Source organism: Symphalangus syndactylus, chromosome 3, assembly GCF_028878055.3.
Source record: "Symphalangus syndactylus isolate Jambi chromosome 3, NHGRI_mSymSyn1-v2.1_pri, whole genome shotgun sequence".
Lineage (NCBI taxonomy): Eukaryota > Metazoa > Chordata > Mammalia > Primates > Hylobatidae > Symphalangus > Symphalangus syndactylus.
Window position 1 is genome coordinate 18,418,683 of NC_072425.2, and position 16,862 is coordinate 18,435,544.

The following is a 16,862-nucleotide window of genomic DNA, read 5'->3' on the forward strand; positions in this document are numbered from 1 at the left end:
CTAAAATGTTGTGCAGGGACCCAAGACCACAGGACAACGCAAGACACCCGGACAAGGCCTCACCTGGGAAGGTTGGGGGCTGGGGTGGAGGCAGCTGATGACTGGGAAGGCGTTGTGGGTTGAGATGAGTCATGATTTCTTGGTACTCTGCCCATTCGATACCAGATCCCCATGCTGTTCAGTTCCCTTTAGGAAAAAAGAGAAATATTCAGGGCTCTGGTTAGCACAAAGCATTTACCTGAGTGCAAACCTATTCATTTAAAAGAGGCATGGCCTCAAACACCAGGGAATCAATTCTCGCCCTCCATGTGAAATGGGTTCCACCGCCTCCTTTGTGCTCTGGGTGTCATAGTTCACACGAGGGCGACCTGTTCCATCTAGGCAGGCCTTTGGGACAAGGCCGCCTGCATCACCCTCCCCGAGCTTGCCTTCCTACTCCAATGGGTACTTTCCTTGCTTCTCCAAACTTCTTTTTGTTTTGCCATTTCCTTGTAGAGTGTGACGTGATAATCCACATCAAGTCCTTTGTGCAGTGAGGAGAGACAGATAGGGAGATGCTGGTTTTTAACCATGAGAAGAATCAGCCCCCTACTCTATAACACACACCCATCTCAGGATACAGCCTCTTGCAGCTGGGTGTCACCTGCCGTTGGACTCATTCTCAGGGTCAGTTTGGGAGTCATCTTCAAACTACAAAACTCGAGGCCCCATGAACCACACAACTAGGAGTGGACACCAAGGGGCCTCCCAGACACCGCATAAGCTCTCCTGTGACCTCCCTCGCACAGTCACCACAGCCCTGCCCCCTACTGCACCACACACTCGTGAGCACTGAGGAGGCAGCCACGCTCCTAGGAATAGTGACAGGATCATTTTCACCATATTCAGTTTCCAACTTCGCAGTTGCCCCACAGAACTGCGTCTTTGGGACCTGATGTAGAGGAATATAGTCTCTTCAAAAAATGGAAAAAGCCTTATTCTGTGGGAACCCCTCATAAGCTTCTCAGAACACCACAGGAACCATGTAAAACCACAATCCTGTCTTCTTAGATGAGTGATTCCAGTGAGCTGCACTGATTTCTCCACCTCTGGGCCGTGGCCTCCAGCTGCCAGGCTTTGGAGGTGCTGTTTGGAATGTGAGGTTTCTATCTTCCCCAACTGACAATCCCAAGCCCTTGCAAAGTAACATGTGGAACTGTGCCCGCTTTTAAGAATAAGTGACTTAGAGTTCTGAATACTGAATTCTCTTTCCTTGCTTAAAAATAACACTGGAATTGTCTTCCTCTGGAAGAGAACTGTTGGCCAGAGGTGAAACAAAACTATAGCAATATTTCCAAAGTGATATAAAGGAAAAAAGGCTTTGGTTTTATCAAGGTACATACTGGTAAATATCTATTCCTTAAAATTATTTAAATTGGTTAAAAATGGAATCTTTTTACAACAGGATAGTTTGTAGTTAAAGATACACATAGCAACTGAAATTAGACTGAAAAGTTCATTACTAAATTGCTGGTTTCTGCCATTTGTATGTAAATGGATGCTTCTGAGGTGCCTGATGTATGTTTATGCTAACTATTTCCTACTCCTGTAGTCCTGTTTACATAATTAGTGTAAACCATGTTGCAAAACAGGATTTTTGAGTGTGTAGGAAGGGAATGATCACAGAGTCCTTCTTAACCACATGATCTTGACACAGAGCATTCAGATGCCAGAGCTGAAGACCCACCGAGGTGAAACTCTGCATTTCTGTGGTACCTGCTCCCTGCATGCTTCAAGCAAACGCCACAAGGGCTCATCTGCTGTCTCATCGGGTCTAGGCTATCAGGAAAGGCCCTGGCTGATAAAAAGGCAGCTCTGGGCTCAAATGAACAAGAGTAAAGCAGAGTACAGGCCTGAGCCAGGAGGCTGGCCTCAGAAGCCGAGGAGGATAGGGTGTCTCTGGGAGCCCACAGGGAGACACATGGCCCCTGCCAGGCCTGGCCAGGGAAGAGGCACATGGCTGAGGCGGCTGTAAACCATCTGCCACACCGAGTAAAGTGCACACCTGGATTTCAGTTGACTGAAGAAGGTGAACATCTATTTCCTTCTGGACAGCTGGCATCCACTCACCCCCTTTCTGACTTTTGACTTCCCCTCCGTATTTTAGGAGCAGCACCACTCATGGTTAATCCTTGAGTTCCAATGGAGCTGATCCTACTTCCTGCTCAGGCCTGGTCAATGGAAGAATTTTCCAGAAAACAGTGACCAGCCCAGGGTGCACATGACCCTACCTAGATCAATCAAGACCAATGAGACTAAATTCTAGAACTTCTTTTGAACTATCAGGAACACAAACTTGCCCTTGGCCTCTGGACTTGAACCTGGATGAAAAGCAGGTGGAGCTACTGTAGCACCAGGGCCTCCTCGAGGGGGAAACATGTCAGAACAGAGCCCAGCACCAGAGCCAGGGGGAGACAGGGAAACCAGAACTCAGTGCCGGCCTTCAAGCTTCTGCTTCCAGGTGTGCCAGTCCTGCCTCCCCAACTCTTCTGTGATGCCAGCCAATAAATTATTCCTTTTGCTCAAGCCAAACTGGGTTGGGTTTCCTGTCACTTACAATCAACAGAGCCCTCAGTGAAACCCTGGAATTTCATTGTACTAAGTATTTATGGAGCTGCAACAGAGCCAGGCCCATGCTCAGTGCTGAGGCTACAAGAGGAATAAGACACAAACGGGCCCAGGCCTCAGCAGTTCTCTGCTTACTGGGGAATTATCATGCAGCTGTGTAATATTTATGTTTCTTCCTGACTTGGAGCCCTCCACTGACTTTCCAGTGTGCTTGGAATAAACTCCAGGCCACGTCCTAGGAGGTCCTGCCAACCCTCGCCCTTGTCCCAACATTCCCTCTGGCTCTTCCAGCTACACAGGGCTGTGTTCTGCTCCCAGAATGTGCCATGCTCATTCCCACTTCTCTCCTTCTGCTTCCGCTCTGCCTCGAAGGCTCTGCCTTCACATCTGTGCATGGCTGGTTTCCTGACATTCAGGTCTCTGCTCAACTGTCACCTTCCTGACCCCCTCACAGAAGAGACCCCCACTCCATCATTGTGTTTCACTTTCTTCACTGTCTGGAATTATCTCATTTATTTTCTTGTTTATTGCTCGTCTGTCCCTTTTAGAACATCAGCTCTGTGACAGCACGGCCTTTGCCTCACTTATAACCACATCCAGTGGCCTTGGCCCCGTGGTACAAAATAGGTCCCTGTGACCTTTCCTAGGGTGAATAATGAGTGTGGAGAGCTGAGGCCGGTGGCATCACAGGGTGTCAGGGAAGGACCCAGAGGAGCTTCAAGGCTGAATGTGCAGAAGGGCAGGGGAGGAAAGGCCCTAAGGTGGAGTCAGCAGTACGAGCTGAGGCGTGGAGAGACCGCAGCTGAGCAGGAAGGGCAGCGAGGAGCACTGGGCTGACAGAGGCCCATGGCTGAGAGCCTGGGGGGCTGCATGGAAATCTCTTGGACCTCATTGCCTGGAGTGGCCTGAGTGCTCTCAGGGAAGAGCAGCAGCTGAGAGTCCTGTCATTAAGACTCACCCAATAAACGTGTACTGAGGCGGGGCCTGCTTGGTCCGGCCCATGATCCGAATGTCACAAATTGCAGCTTCCGTTGAATCCCGTGGAATAAATTTAATGCACAGCCTCTTCTTCCTAAAAGCCACTTCCTCTGAAGGAAAGGACAACAGAAAAGGTATGAGTTTTCCAGAGATACCAGCATCTCTATTCTGAAAACCACATCCCCTGTCATGCCCTATTCCTGGCAGCAGAAGTGGCAGGTCACCTAAGCTGCTGGACAGCAGGGCTGGGCTCTGCCGCCTGCCTTCCCTGGGGCTGCAGTCACCCTGCTCTGCATGCAGGACCCAACCCAGATACCCCTTGCTGAGAAGGGGACCACACACCCTGCAGTAAATCTGGGTGGCTTCTAAGAGCCATAACCACAATCTGCTCACTGCTCAGCCGTCAGAAACCTGCACACTGACGCCCTGAGCATTAACACATTTCACCACACGGATTTCTTTTCTTTTCTGCTTTTTATTATAGAAATCTTCAAACATACCCCAAAGCAGAGGGAACAGTGGAATGAATCCACGTGTTCCCGTCACCCAGTGTTAATGCTGTGCACAATGGACAAGCTGGTTTCCTCTCCTCCCGCCCCTGCAGTTTTGCTGGATATTTAAAATGAATCCCTGACGACACCACGTTATGTCACCATCAATATCTCAGTAGGCATCCAGGACACTGTTCTTTAAAGACCACCATGCCACCATCACTGCTAACAAAACGAACAGAATTCCTGAGTATCATCCAATAGAGAGCCTACATCCACGTTTTCTCCAGTCTGTCTGCATCTGGATCCCCAGGATGCCGAAGCACTACCTCTGGGTGTCAGGCCTCCCAGACCATTTGACTCTGGAACAACCACTCCTGCTCCCTTTTCTTCGGGGCACTAACAGGTTGGAGAAATCGGGTCACTCCCCTGTGCCTCCTGTAGGCTGGCAGAGCTAAAGCCTCGATTAGACTCAGGTTAGGTTTTTTAGGCATGCATGCTGTCCAGGGGTACGTGTAAGTCTAGGCTGTCATATAGTGAGGCCTGGAGTCTGGCTGGGCCATTCTTGCTGAGCTCTGCTCGTGTCGGCCCAGGACCTCGGTCACACAGTTCCCCAACTGCCATCCTCTGAGCACTTTCTCACCCTCTGATGACTGTTGCTAAGATCCATGTTTTATTAAAGGTTCACAATGGTGATTTTCAAACTCTGTCATTCCTTCTGCTTTTTTTTTTTTTTTTTTTTTTTTTTGAGATGGAGTCTCACTCTGTCACCCAGGCTGGAGTGCAGTGGCATGATCTTGGCTCACTGCAACCTCCACCTCCTGGGTTCAAGTGATTCTCCTACCCCAGCCTCCTGAGTAGCTGGGATTACAGATGTGTGTCACCATGCTTGGCTCATTTTTGTATTTTTAGTAGAGATGGGTTTCACCATGTTTGTCAGGCTGGTCTTGAACTCCTGACCTCGTGATCCACCCTCCTTGGCCTCCCAAAGTGCTGGGATTACAGGCGTGAGCCACCGCACCTGGCCGCCTTCTGCATTTTTTAGCTAGAATCCTTCTATATATAAAAAATAACTTTCCTTCATCAACTATTTGGTCTCCCTGAAATAAGTTTTGTATAGGAAAAAAAGGATAAGCACGTGATTCTTTTCTCTTACTTATCAAGCCTTAGAGTAAGGAGTTGGTGTTCTAGCAACCTCCAGTGCTGACCAACGGGAGGTGTGTGTTTATTTGTGCTTTTAAACCTGAGTTTCAACCAACTGCACCGATTTAATACATGAGTCAGACAGATCTGGGTTGAAATCCCAACGCCAACATTTTCTGGCACTGTGACCTTAGGCAAGTTACTTAATTTCCCTGAGTCTTGGTAAACGGTAAAAGGGAGTTAATGAAACCCACCCTACAGGGATGTGGGTTGGATGCACTGTGCCAACACATATGATCCACTTAGCCCAGTGCCTGGCACACAGTAAGTGCTCAGTAAAGAACAGCTGTGTAGGATCTTACTGTCATTATTGACAAGTAAGCCTCTAGCGTGTAATTTATGCCTGTGCTTGGTATTGGGTTTCAAGACCTTGCAATTCTGTGGCAGGAAGTAAGACATTCAACAGCACACTCAAATGGAGGAACAGAATGAGGGGAAGTACAGTCCTGCCCGGGGTTTCTTATAGGGGCCGGAGTGGGGAGAGGGACAAGAAAATCAGTGGAATTGTTTTGTTATTATATTTTTAGGGGGGTAGGGTTGTTTTTTAAAGAGTCAGATAACTTTATGGGTTCCTCAGGCACAGAAACTGAGGGGTAGAGCAGATCTATGAGCGGAGAGAAACGACGTTCTGAATCCAGACCCTAAACATTGCTAAACATCTAGGAAATGATCCTAGAACTGGAAAGGAAGAGGCCTCTGCTGCCCACCCTCCTGTGTGACAAGACCCAACCTCAGAGTCCACACTTGGGACAGCAACCTGGGGAGTTGGGGGCGCTGTTCACAGCAACTCTGCAACTTCAAAGATTATCAGCTGATCAGATCGGCCTTAGAAAGCGTGAAGAAGAGAGACCTTTACACAAAGAAAACTAACGCTGGGTGTTTCACTTGCTGTTGCCACGCTGCTCTTGGCTCCATTCCTCCGTCTGCAGCAAACTCGGGGTTAAGAGATGGAGCCACTAATTACACATGCTTAAGCAGGCCTAATTTTAAGTAAACATATTATACATAGTCAATAGAAATGTGTTCAGTCATGCTAATGAACACAGAGAAAGTACACAGCACTTTACTAAAACAAACAGTCTTCCAGCTTTTCAGTGCTATATGGATTACAGCAAACTATATTTTAAATGAATTACAGGAGTCTCCTGTTTTTGGCTGACTTCATAAAATCAGGGCCTTGAATACTCTCAAATGTTACAGAGCTGACCATAAGGCTTATCTGGTCAGCTTGGGCTCCTCTGTTCCCTGGGTAAAAGCTCCAGGAAATGTTGCTAGAACCAGAAATGAAGAGACTCCCTGCTGCCCACCCTCCTGTGTGACAAGGCACCTGGCATTGGGCCCAGGACCGATCTCAGAGTCGACACTTGGGACAGCAACCTGTGTACTCCCAGTCACAGGGGAGAAACTTCCCAACCAGGACCCCTGGGCCCCACAGCAGCTGGCCCCCAAGCCCAGACAGGACAGAGCCTCAGTGAACTGGTCCAACTAACCTAGAGGAAAATGCAGAATGGAAAACCCGTTGCAGCTCCACAGCACATCAATATAAAGACATTCGAAGTCAACTGACTGTCAAAAAACGAACATCAATGCAAATTTTCAAACTGTGAAAAACACAGGGGAAAAGGAGGAAAGTGATCCAAGTTTTGGAGAAAACTGTAGATCCTAGGCAGAGGAGATAATACAAATGGCCAACAAGCACAGAAAAAGATGCTCAACATCGTTTGCAATCAGAGAAGGGCAAACAGAAAGCACGAGGAGATTCCATTTCACACCCACTAAGATGACCAGAATCAAAGAGACAGACAATAACCAAGTGCTGGTGAAGATGTGGAGGAATTGGAATCTACGGACACTGCTGGTGGGAATAAAAAACAGTGCAGCTCCTTTGAAACATCATTTGGTAGTTCCTCAAAAATAGCAAGTTACCATATGACCCAGCAATTCCATGACTAGGTAGATACCCAACAGAAACGAAAACATAAGCCCAACAAAAACTTGTACATGAATGTTCATAGCAGCCTCATTCCTAACAGCCAAAAAGTACAAACAACTCAGATATCCATCAGTTGAATGGATAACCAAAATGTGGTATTTCCATATAATGTTATATTATTTGGTGATAAGAAGGAATAAAGTAATGCTCTATCCTACAACATAGGCCAACCTTGAAAACATTATGCTAAGTGAGAGAAGCTGGTCACAAAAGACCACACGCTGTATGATTCCATTTATATGAAATGTCCAGAGTAGGCAAATCTATATAGAAAGTAGATCAGTGGTTGCCTAGGGCTGGCAGGGAGTGGGGAGGTAAGGGTTGGAGAGAAATTAGAGAGTGATTGCTAAGGGGTACAGGGGTGATATCCTGAAAATGGGTTTTGGGGGTGATACAATGTGCAATAACGTTTGCACAACTGTGCATTTACTAAAAGCCACTGAACTGTGCATGTTAAATAGGTGAATTGCATGGTATGTGAGTTATATCTTAATTTTTTAAAACTCTATACATTAATATAAAACATATCTGTAAAAGGTGCTTATACACATGCTCTTCCAGTGTGCCACTGTGGTTAAAAGTGTGGCTGGAGTAAGACGTAGGTGAGCATTCTAGTTATTCCTCCAGTTCCAGATGCATGACCTTGGCTAAGTTCTTTAATCCCTAAGGAGTCAGTGTGCTTCATTTTTCTCATATCTGAAATGGGTATAATAAAGTCCATCTCTAAAGAGGGGTCTTCTGAAGATTAAATGAAATCAGGGAGGCAAAGCATTTATCACAGGGGTGAGCATACAGTAAATGCATAGTAAATATCAGCTGTTATGATTATCAGGCAATACATAAAATAATAAATGGCAAAAAGCAATCCAATGTTGAAACGTGAAGAGATCATCAGGTAGATAAAAATATGCTATACAATGGGGTCTGCTGGTTTCATGAAAATAACAGTTGGGGGGATCTGCATAGAGATAGAAACTCTAGTTCATACCATATGAAGTGCTAGCAAGAAAACAGCAAAAAACAGTGGGACCAAAGTGGGGCTAATTATGAAAGAATAAAGTATGAGACAGAAAATGAGACAGAGAATTTAATAAATGAACCCTGAGTTGTAATGAAAGGATTCTCTGTATTTGTTTTGTATTCACTGCTTCACTGTTGTAAATACCATAAAGTTGGCTAACCAGTGATTAAAAATGAAACAAGGTAAGTTAAATTACACCAAAACAAGGAAGCCAAATCACCAGAGCTTTTCCAGCACCATTTAATAACCCACGTGTGGGTCAAGAAGTTCCAAGGGCTCCAGCACCCTGAAGACGCTGCCGATTCCTCAGTGATTCACTTCTGCCTGGACCTGCTCAGTGGTCAGAATATTCACTCTAATTCGAACCTATGAACTTTAATTTGCAGTCTTTTGGATTCTCACTTTTCTTGTTTGCTATATGGGCACCAAATGGGCACATGATTGGCCTTGTGTCTTTTGATTGTTTTCTTTGGGTGTCTTTCTTCTCTGGGTGTCTTTTGATTGTTTTCTTTCCGCTTTCTTCTGGGTCTTGTGCCAAGCTTGGCTTCAGCAACACCAGAGGAAGGACTAAAGACAAACTATATCTAGTTTCACCATTTCGTTCCCCAGTGAGCCGATTCAGCAGGGAGCACCATTCTAAAAGAAAGGCACGTTCTGCTCATTTACATGCCGCTACCCAGAATACTCTGCAAACTCCTTGGAGAACCCAGCCAGACACACATCAAAAGCAGCAGGGTTTGTTCATGGGCACACAGTAAGGCCTCCAAAAGTGTTTCTGAAGAAAAATGCACATAAAAAAACACCTACAAATATACCTGGAGGAAGAAAACCCTCATTGTGATGAGTGCTACTAAAGGATGACTCACGTGTGTCCACCGTCTCCTGAATTGGGATGAAGCCCACAGGCAGAGTGTCCTTGATGTCAATGAGCTTCATATCTACTAACACGTTCCCCAGATGACTCTTGGGAAGAAAGAAAAGAGATACAGACTATTAATCTGAACAGGCCTGTGGTGGGTTTGCCATTTTGGCTTCCAGATGCATATTTAACACAATGACTTGTACAGCTTTATGACAGCAGGTTAATTAGAGTAGGTGACAGTTAATGTTCCCCAGTGGTTACGCAGGGACTCGTGTGGCCCTCGGGAAGGAGTTTCATCTGCGGAACCTCAAAGCCACTCAACTCAGACACGGCCTTGGTGAGGCAGGAGCAACCCAGGAGATGCTTTAGACATAACCCAGCAGAGGGCAGCTGTGCACACACATCCCGGGACCAGGATGCCATTCAGCCCTGAGCATCAGATCTCAAGGCCAGGAGGTTTTAGGAAGAGCAAATTCCTGAAGCACTCGTAGGAAACAGCTGCATCTAAACCTAATAGGGAACCAATCACACTCCTAAGTGATCACCAGTCTGCATACTGACACAATTTCAGTTGCTAGATACATTTTGCAAAATCCCAAGAATCATAAACTAACACAGAGTGAAAGCCCTGCTGCCTCAATATTACACATCTTCTAAAATGACACGCACAAGGGCCTCCTAAAGTTTCTGTTTAGTGGTAGTATGTGGGGTCCACAGTGCGCAGTTTCGGTAACTGGTGTACAAATACCAGTTACAAAAATCGAAGACAGTACACCATTCTGTAATTGCGAGAGAGAATTCTTTGCAAACACGCCGGCACTTGCAGCCCGCATTTCAAGCTGGAAATGAGCTCTAAAGATATCTACCCTGCAACTTAAATATGTGGGGCCACTTTGGAGATTTCATTAAAATCTTCAGAATAATTTGCAGCTTAGTTCCCCCTCTCTAGTCAGAGCCAGTTAAGGAAAGAATGATGGGCTCAAATCCCAAATCTCTCCTGTTAGGATACTAGCAATGCACTCCATGTGCCCATTTTGCAGAAGTGCCTCATCCCCGAAGCCCAGTGTGAACATGCTCTCCGTTTACTTGTTCAGCATCCTTGGACAAGCATCTAGTTGGTCAGCCATCACTCTGCCCTGGACAGCAACTTCTCAGGCTGTTGTTCCATCTTGCTTAGAGAAGAAGGGCTGCTACTTCCATCTCTGCACATGGGAGCCAAGATCCCACCTCCACCTGTACTGTGTCACGTCTCTGAAAGCCAAGCAGGGAGTTCTTATCATCTAAACTGTGTTATGTTCCCTCTTGGCACTCTCTTTTTCCCTCCCTATCAATTTGTGGGGTTATTTGTTTAATATCTGTCTTGCTTCTAGAGTTTAAGAACCATGAAGACCAAAACTATCTCTGTTCCTACTATAAATACAAGCCTAGCATGGTTTTTGCCACACAGCAGGTGCTCAGTAATTACTTGCTGAATAAATTAATTTCAGGTGTACGTTTTTCAACCGGGCCAGAGTCAGAAATCAAACTGGAGGCCGGGCACTGTTGCTCACACCTGTAATCCTAACACTTTGGGAGGCCAAAGCGGGCAGGTAGCTTGAGCTCAGGAGTTTGAGACCAGCCTGGGAAACATGGTGAAACCCCATCTCTACAAATTAAAAAAATTGGCTGGGTGTGGTGGCACTCATGCATGTAGTCCCAGCTACTCAGGAAGCTGAAGAAGGAGGACTGTTGGAGCCTGGGAGGTTGAGGCTGCAGTGAGCCAAGATCATGCCACTGTACTTCAGCCTGGGCAATAGAGTGAGACTCTGCCTCAAAAAAAAAAAAAAAACAAAAAAAAACCAAAAAATCTGCCAGGCATGGTGGCTCATGCCTGTAATCCCAGCACTTTGGGAGGCCAAGGCAGGTGGATCACTTGAGGTCAGGAGTTTGATACCAGCCTGGGCAACATGGTGAAACCCTGTCTCTACTTAAAAAAATACAAAAATTAGCTGGGCGTGGTGGTGGGCGCCTGTAGTCCCAGCTACTTGGGAGGCTGAGGCAGGAGAATCGCTTGAATCCAGGAGGTGGAGGCTGCAGTGAGCTGAGATTGCGCCATTGCACTCCAGCCTGGGCGACAGAGGAAGACTTCGTTTCATATATATATATACACACACACATATCAAGTTGGGTTTGCTGAGATGTCAAATCTAAACTATATGATTAAAAATATCAAAGTATTGATACACACTAATAAATATTATGAACCAAAAGTACACAAATGAAACAAATTATTAGAATTTAACTAGGAAGGTCAAAGCAGCAAGTGTAACCTATGACCAGTGTTTTTATGGCACTGCCATCAGGAAACTGTTTCTTCCTCTCAGAACTATCATATTTGCCAACAATTTGATATTCTGACATTCCAGGTAGCTGGGCCTTGGGAAGACAATGTACAGTGCAGCCTAGTGAGTGGTAAGTGGGACTCTCAGAACACGGAATAAATCTCTGACTGTGTAGGTAGGGTTTGAACTGTTAACCTAACTTGCAAACATCAGCTGCTTTCAGAATTGCCTGGTCTAATCTATCATAATTTTTTTCATGGCAGTTGCTTTTCCATGTCATCACTGCTTTCTGCATTGAGAAATTAACAACTAGGCATGTTTTCCTGCCCCACAGATGGATGGGCATTCATCAATATCCTTCTCAAATGTCTTCTGCTTGACAAGTTGGGTTTTACAGAAGTCAACTGCAAACCACTTAGTGACCTCACCCTCCACATACTCTACAAATGTCCCTGATCATAAAACCTGAACATCAGTGGTGCGGCCATTAAAAACAAAGCATCAAAAAACACTTGCATGCATACAAAACGGGAGGCTGCACTGTCAGAGCTCCCCACAGCCCAAGTGTGGTCCCTCCTCACACGGGGCTGCCACTGTACTGGGTTTAATACAGTGGGTCTGCGACACCATTAATTTTGCCTGTTCCTCTCCCCTCCCCCATCTGTGCTCTCTTTCATTTCCTCCTCATAAATATGAAGAACGTATTCCCAATCCTTGTTGAGCAAATGATTCATGCCAAAAGCCCAATATGCACTGACTCAGGGTATTTATATTGTCTCTGGTAGCCAGTATTTGCTAGTATACTGTAATTATTTTTGACAACCTTGCATTTAAGGTAGCCACAGATAACCAACTTAATATTCAAATGTTCATAAATCCTTCTGTTTAATATCCTCCCTACCTAATCTATGTACATTATTATTACAGGTAATGCAGAAAGTACAGGGCATGAAAAGTGCAATTAATCTCGATCCTTCCCCAGGAAGCAATGTCACTCCAAAGCCAGGTTTCTGTATTAACAGCATTACTGGGGGAAAGGAATTTAGGTTCCAAAGGAGTATCCCAAAACTCCTACATTGGGAGTCTCAAGTCAGCTAATTAAAAATCTGTCCAGTCTTGAGACCCCACATCCCTCCTTTACAGTTGTAAAAAATGATGCTCTGCAAAGTCTTGGTTTGGACTACAGGGCCAGCATAGACTGGCTGTAACAGATTAAAATATTCTGATTCCTCCTCCACTCCTGGGCTGGCAAGTGGGCCCCTGCCAACTGCTAGAACTCGATCATTTGGATCCCACTATTGGATCCATTCATTCTTTTTCCAAAAACAATATGCACCATGCACCTATCTCCCACACTGCTTCAAAAGCGAGGCAGAGGCTTTTCACACTGCCCTTGTCCTCTTCTTACATCCCTTCATCACGCCCAATAAATATCTTTTTAATGTTCAACACATGTTGACGAAGTCAATGGGTTTTCTTTAATACACTTACCCATGACACCCAATGCTAACAAGCCCCAGTGACTTCTCTTTGTCACATTCAGACCTGTCACTGTCCCCACTCCAAGGGATGCAGGGACTCTGCTAGCCTAGGTACCAACACCCCATAGTCTTTGGGGGAAAATGCAATGAAAACAAAATTAAAAAATGATCACAGAGATCATGGCTGTCCTCAAGCCATTTTTAACTGAAGCCTCTTCGGCCTCTACTCATTTTTAACTGAAGCCTCTACTCAGCCTTCAGCCCACTCGTGGGTGCCTCAGGCTGCTCAGTGAGCTGGGGGACCTGCAGGGACTCATTATAAGATCTCAGTGCCCTTGTCCACTCTTTAGCCCTGCCACCCTCCTGGTATTTAAAATACACTCAAAATCCTGAATTGAAAAGATTTCCAGACTTTTGTGTCAAGATTTTCCCCGACTCCATTATAAACTCTGTACTTCACAATGAGCATATGTTGCTCTAGTAATTAGGGGGAAAAAAATAAAGCAATGACTTTTCTCCCAGTCCTGTATATGTTCAGAATAATTATCCTACCAAAGAATTAACCACAAACAACAGGAATGGGTGGCAGAAAAGAGTGCAAGCCAGAGAGCCACATGATGGTTGATATTCAGAAAACACCAAGGGGACACGCAAGGACCCTGTGATGGGACCCTGGGCCTGCGGGGCCAGGTGGCAGAGAGGAGGACTAATGCTTTCCCCCTTTCATGCTGTTGAATAAGGATGTTTGTTGTCTGGGCTCAGTTTTTTTTTTAACTGCAAATAAATATTACTTTTATAATTTATACAAATAAATCAATAAAAATATTCCCCAAAATAAAAATTTACATGACAAAGAGACAATAACATATGGCCAAAAATAAAATGTTAGCCCTGAAAATGAAAATCCCAACTGCTCCCTGTTTGGGGCTGGGGAAGAGAAGTAACCTTGAACAAGCATGTTCCCTTTTGGATCTCGGTTTCTTCAATGGAAAGGAACTTCCACTTGTAGAGATTATCTGGGGACAGAATGAGGTACCTAGGGCAGGCCTTGTATAGAGCAGATACTCACCAAAGCTATTTCCTTTTTTTCTAAGCCATCTATTAAAATATCTTATTAGATGTTTAAAAAAAAAAAAACCTTAGTAGGTGTCTTTAAAGTTTCCTAATTTACAGGTGCAAGTATTTTTTTTTTTTTTTAAAGCATAGTCAGAGAAATCTACATGAGTCGATACCTACAAAAATAACGAAATGTGATATGTCACACAGAGACTCAAAGAGTGAGGAAACGTCACTGTGGAAGCAAGGGCATGGAGTGGGGTCACAGGCGCCCTCCCTGAGCCATGCTGCCTTTGCTGGCCGGCATTAAATCCCGCTCCACTGGAGAACTCTCACTGCCGCACTATCCTGTGATTTGTTGCTTGGAGGAAAGGTAGGCAAATGAGAGCTGGGAGAGAAATTTCCTGGTTTCCTTTTGAGAACACAATTTAATGGAATTCACGGTACACTTGGGTACGTGGTTAATAACACTGTTAATAAATGAAACACAGTGCTGGCTGCTGATTCTACCCAGTTCACTAAAACCACAGATAAATTAATATGGCAATGAAAATAAACCACAACAACAACAAAATGAGGAAATTCCAAACAGGAATGTAAATTACTTGTGCTCACTCAGCAGATGGAAACTACGACTAGACTTACATTTTCTTTGGAAAATGATCTTGTGAAACACAGGTATCTGGTAACCTTGGATTTAAATAAGCCGTCTTTCCAGAGGTCAGCATCCACACCATCTGCTGTCTGTGCAACCTACACCGGAGAGACAGAGAAAAGGATCGCAGGTAAGGCAGGAAGGAACTGAAGGTGCACGTGGGCCACTTCTTCCATGCCTGTTCCAATTAACACCAGCCTGGGATCTCCCGGCATCTCATTAGCTCATTTCACTAGGCACTGGGATGAGATTTTCCAAAAGGGGAAAAGGGAGAGTGTGAAAAATACAACCTCTAAAAATACTGTCCCTGGGGAAGCCATTGATTAAAGACACCCTGACAAAAATGGTTCTAATGAGAAAAGAGCAACTTTTGTCGTAATGGATCAAGAAGGGATTGTGTAAGTCCGCACATTAAGCGGCTATTACCACTTACTCGGGGGGGATGGTGCAGGGTGAAGAAAGGAGTCCAGTGGGTGTGATGAGCCACCTGAGGGGGCGCTGCCTGCAGCGAGGGTGACACAGCCTCCTGCTCTAGGGCCCCAGGCTAGCTGGGTGCTTCAGTCAACGGGATTCTACTGGAGGCTGGGGCAGGAAGGGAGGACAGAAACATTTCACTCCACCCTGCGTCCTCTTGGTACAAGCCCTGAGAGTGGGGTTCAAGGTGAGAAACTGGATCAGGATAGAAAAACAAAAGAAGACTCACTTGGTTCCTTGTTTCTAGTCTCACTAAGAAGCCATTTTCTCACCTGCAGCTGTAGAAATTCTCTACTAGGAAGCGTCTGAGAATGACGCCAGCCAGGCTTGATCTCAGTATCAAAGCCCCTGTGACCTAGACTGGGGCTGGGCTGGGGGATATTTGCATGAAAGACCAGGCTTTGTGGGAGAGAGTGCAAAGGAGATGGGAAGAGGAGGAGGAGACGGCTAAAAGAGGGTGGTGCTTTCCTCCTATTTCTTTCCAGACTGCTCTGTGAATCACTGGTCAGGTATTGGTCTGTTTTCTGACTCAGCCTCCCTCTGAGAGTATGAATCAACCTTGCACACCTTCCTTTAAGCACCGCGAAAGGGGGACATCCAGGAAGACTGAGGAATAGCGCCCGTTTTGGGATAAACTCTGCAGGAGGTCTCTGAGCAGTTCACTTTATGACTCCTTCTGGGTTGTCCTTTTGAGCTTTAGACTTTGGGATCCAGTCCTTGACCTGACAAGCTCTTGCCCATCCTGACAAACTGCTGGAAGTGCCTCCATTCTTCACACAAAACTGCCCTGATTCAGCCCCATCCCACACACTGACTGCAGGCTCTGCACAGAGCATGGTGGGCCCCACAGCACATGGATGGCCTCTGCCTGTCACACGCTCAGGGAGGAGGCGGGAGCCAGGACCCCAGCCCAGTGGGCTCAGGCTCCCCAGGACATTCCTGGAGCCCACCACAGTCACACTCTCTGAGGCTGCCTCAGAAAAACCAAAGGGCCAGGAGGCAAAAGAAAAAATCCTTGTTTTTCAAACCAAACAATTGTAAATTAGCAAATATAACAACAGGAAAAGAAAAGCCCTTATGATAAAGATGCAAATATATTTGACCTGAAAGCTGAAGGAGGAATGGTATGGGGATAATTTTAGGAACTGTTTGCTCCAAGTATGTCACCCCCACAGATAGAAACAGGATGGAATGGGGGTCAGGCCTTGTCAGCATTTTTCCCCATAATGGTCACACATAGAGTTCCTAGGGAAATATGAGATTTAAGACAGTGGTCTCAGCTCCTCCACACCAAGGACCCCCTATGCTTGTTTTCTCCCATGGATTACATGGTTTGAAAGATTTTTGTCTCCCAATGCAATTTTACTGTATTTCCTCAATTCTAGGATGCAGTAATTTGGGGAACACCCCTTCACACAAAAAAGGCATAGTACCATATCCAAACACATGCGTCTATTTTAAGATGCATCCCAATTTCAGAACCACTAAAATGTAAAAATGAAAGATGCTCTACACAAAGGGAATAAGGGAACCTACATGGTCTCTCTATAATAAATGCATAATTTCTGAAAAACTTTCAAAAACAGAAACTGTCTGCAGGACACTCCAAGGCTGTGGAACCACAGGCTGCCTTGGAAGACAGGGAGCTGTGTCTTTAACCTTCCAAGAGACAAGGGCGTCTAGAAGGGCTTGTTTGGATATCTGGAAGTGCCGCAGAGGG

The 16,862-nt window shown here is 45.6% G+C and overlaps 1 protein-coding gene across 2 annotated transcripts in view; it reads right to left on the minus strand.

The window, feature by feature from the left end:
* MVB12B (multivesicular body subunit 12B) overlaps positions 1-16,862 on the minus strand; it is a 182,613-nt gene that overhangs the window by 110,246 nt on the left and 55,505 nt on the right. For both annotated transcript variants that reach the window (XM_055271063.2, XM_055271064.2), the window contains exons 3-6: positions 14,659-14,766; positions 9,160-9,256; positions 3,566-3,695; positions 64-186 (exon numbers count right to left, since the gene is read on the minus strand). In XM_055271063.2, the coding sequence (XP_055127038.1) occupies positions 64-186; positions 3,566-3,695; positions 9,160-9,256; positions 14,659-14,766 (458 nt within the window). The remainder of the gene's footprint in view (positions 1-63; positions 187-3,565; positions 3,696-9,159; positions 9,257-14,658; positions 14,767-16,862) is intronic.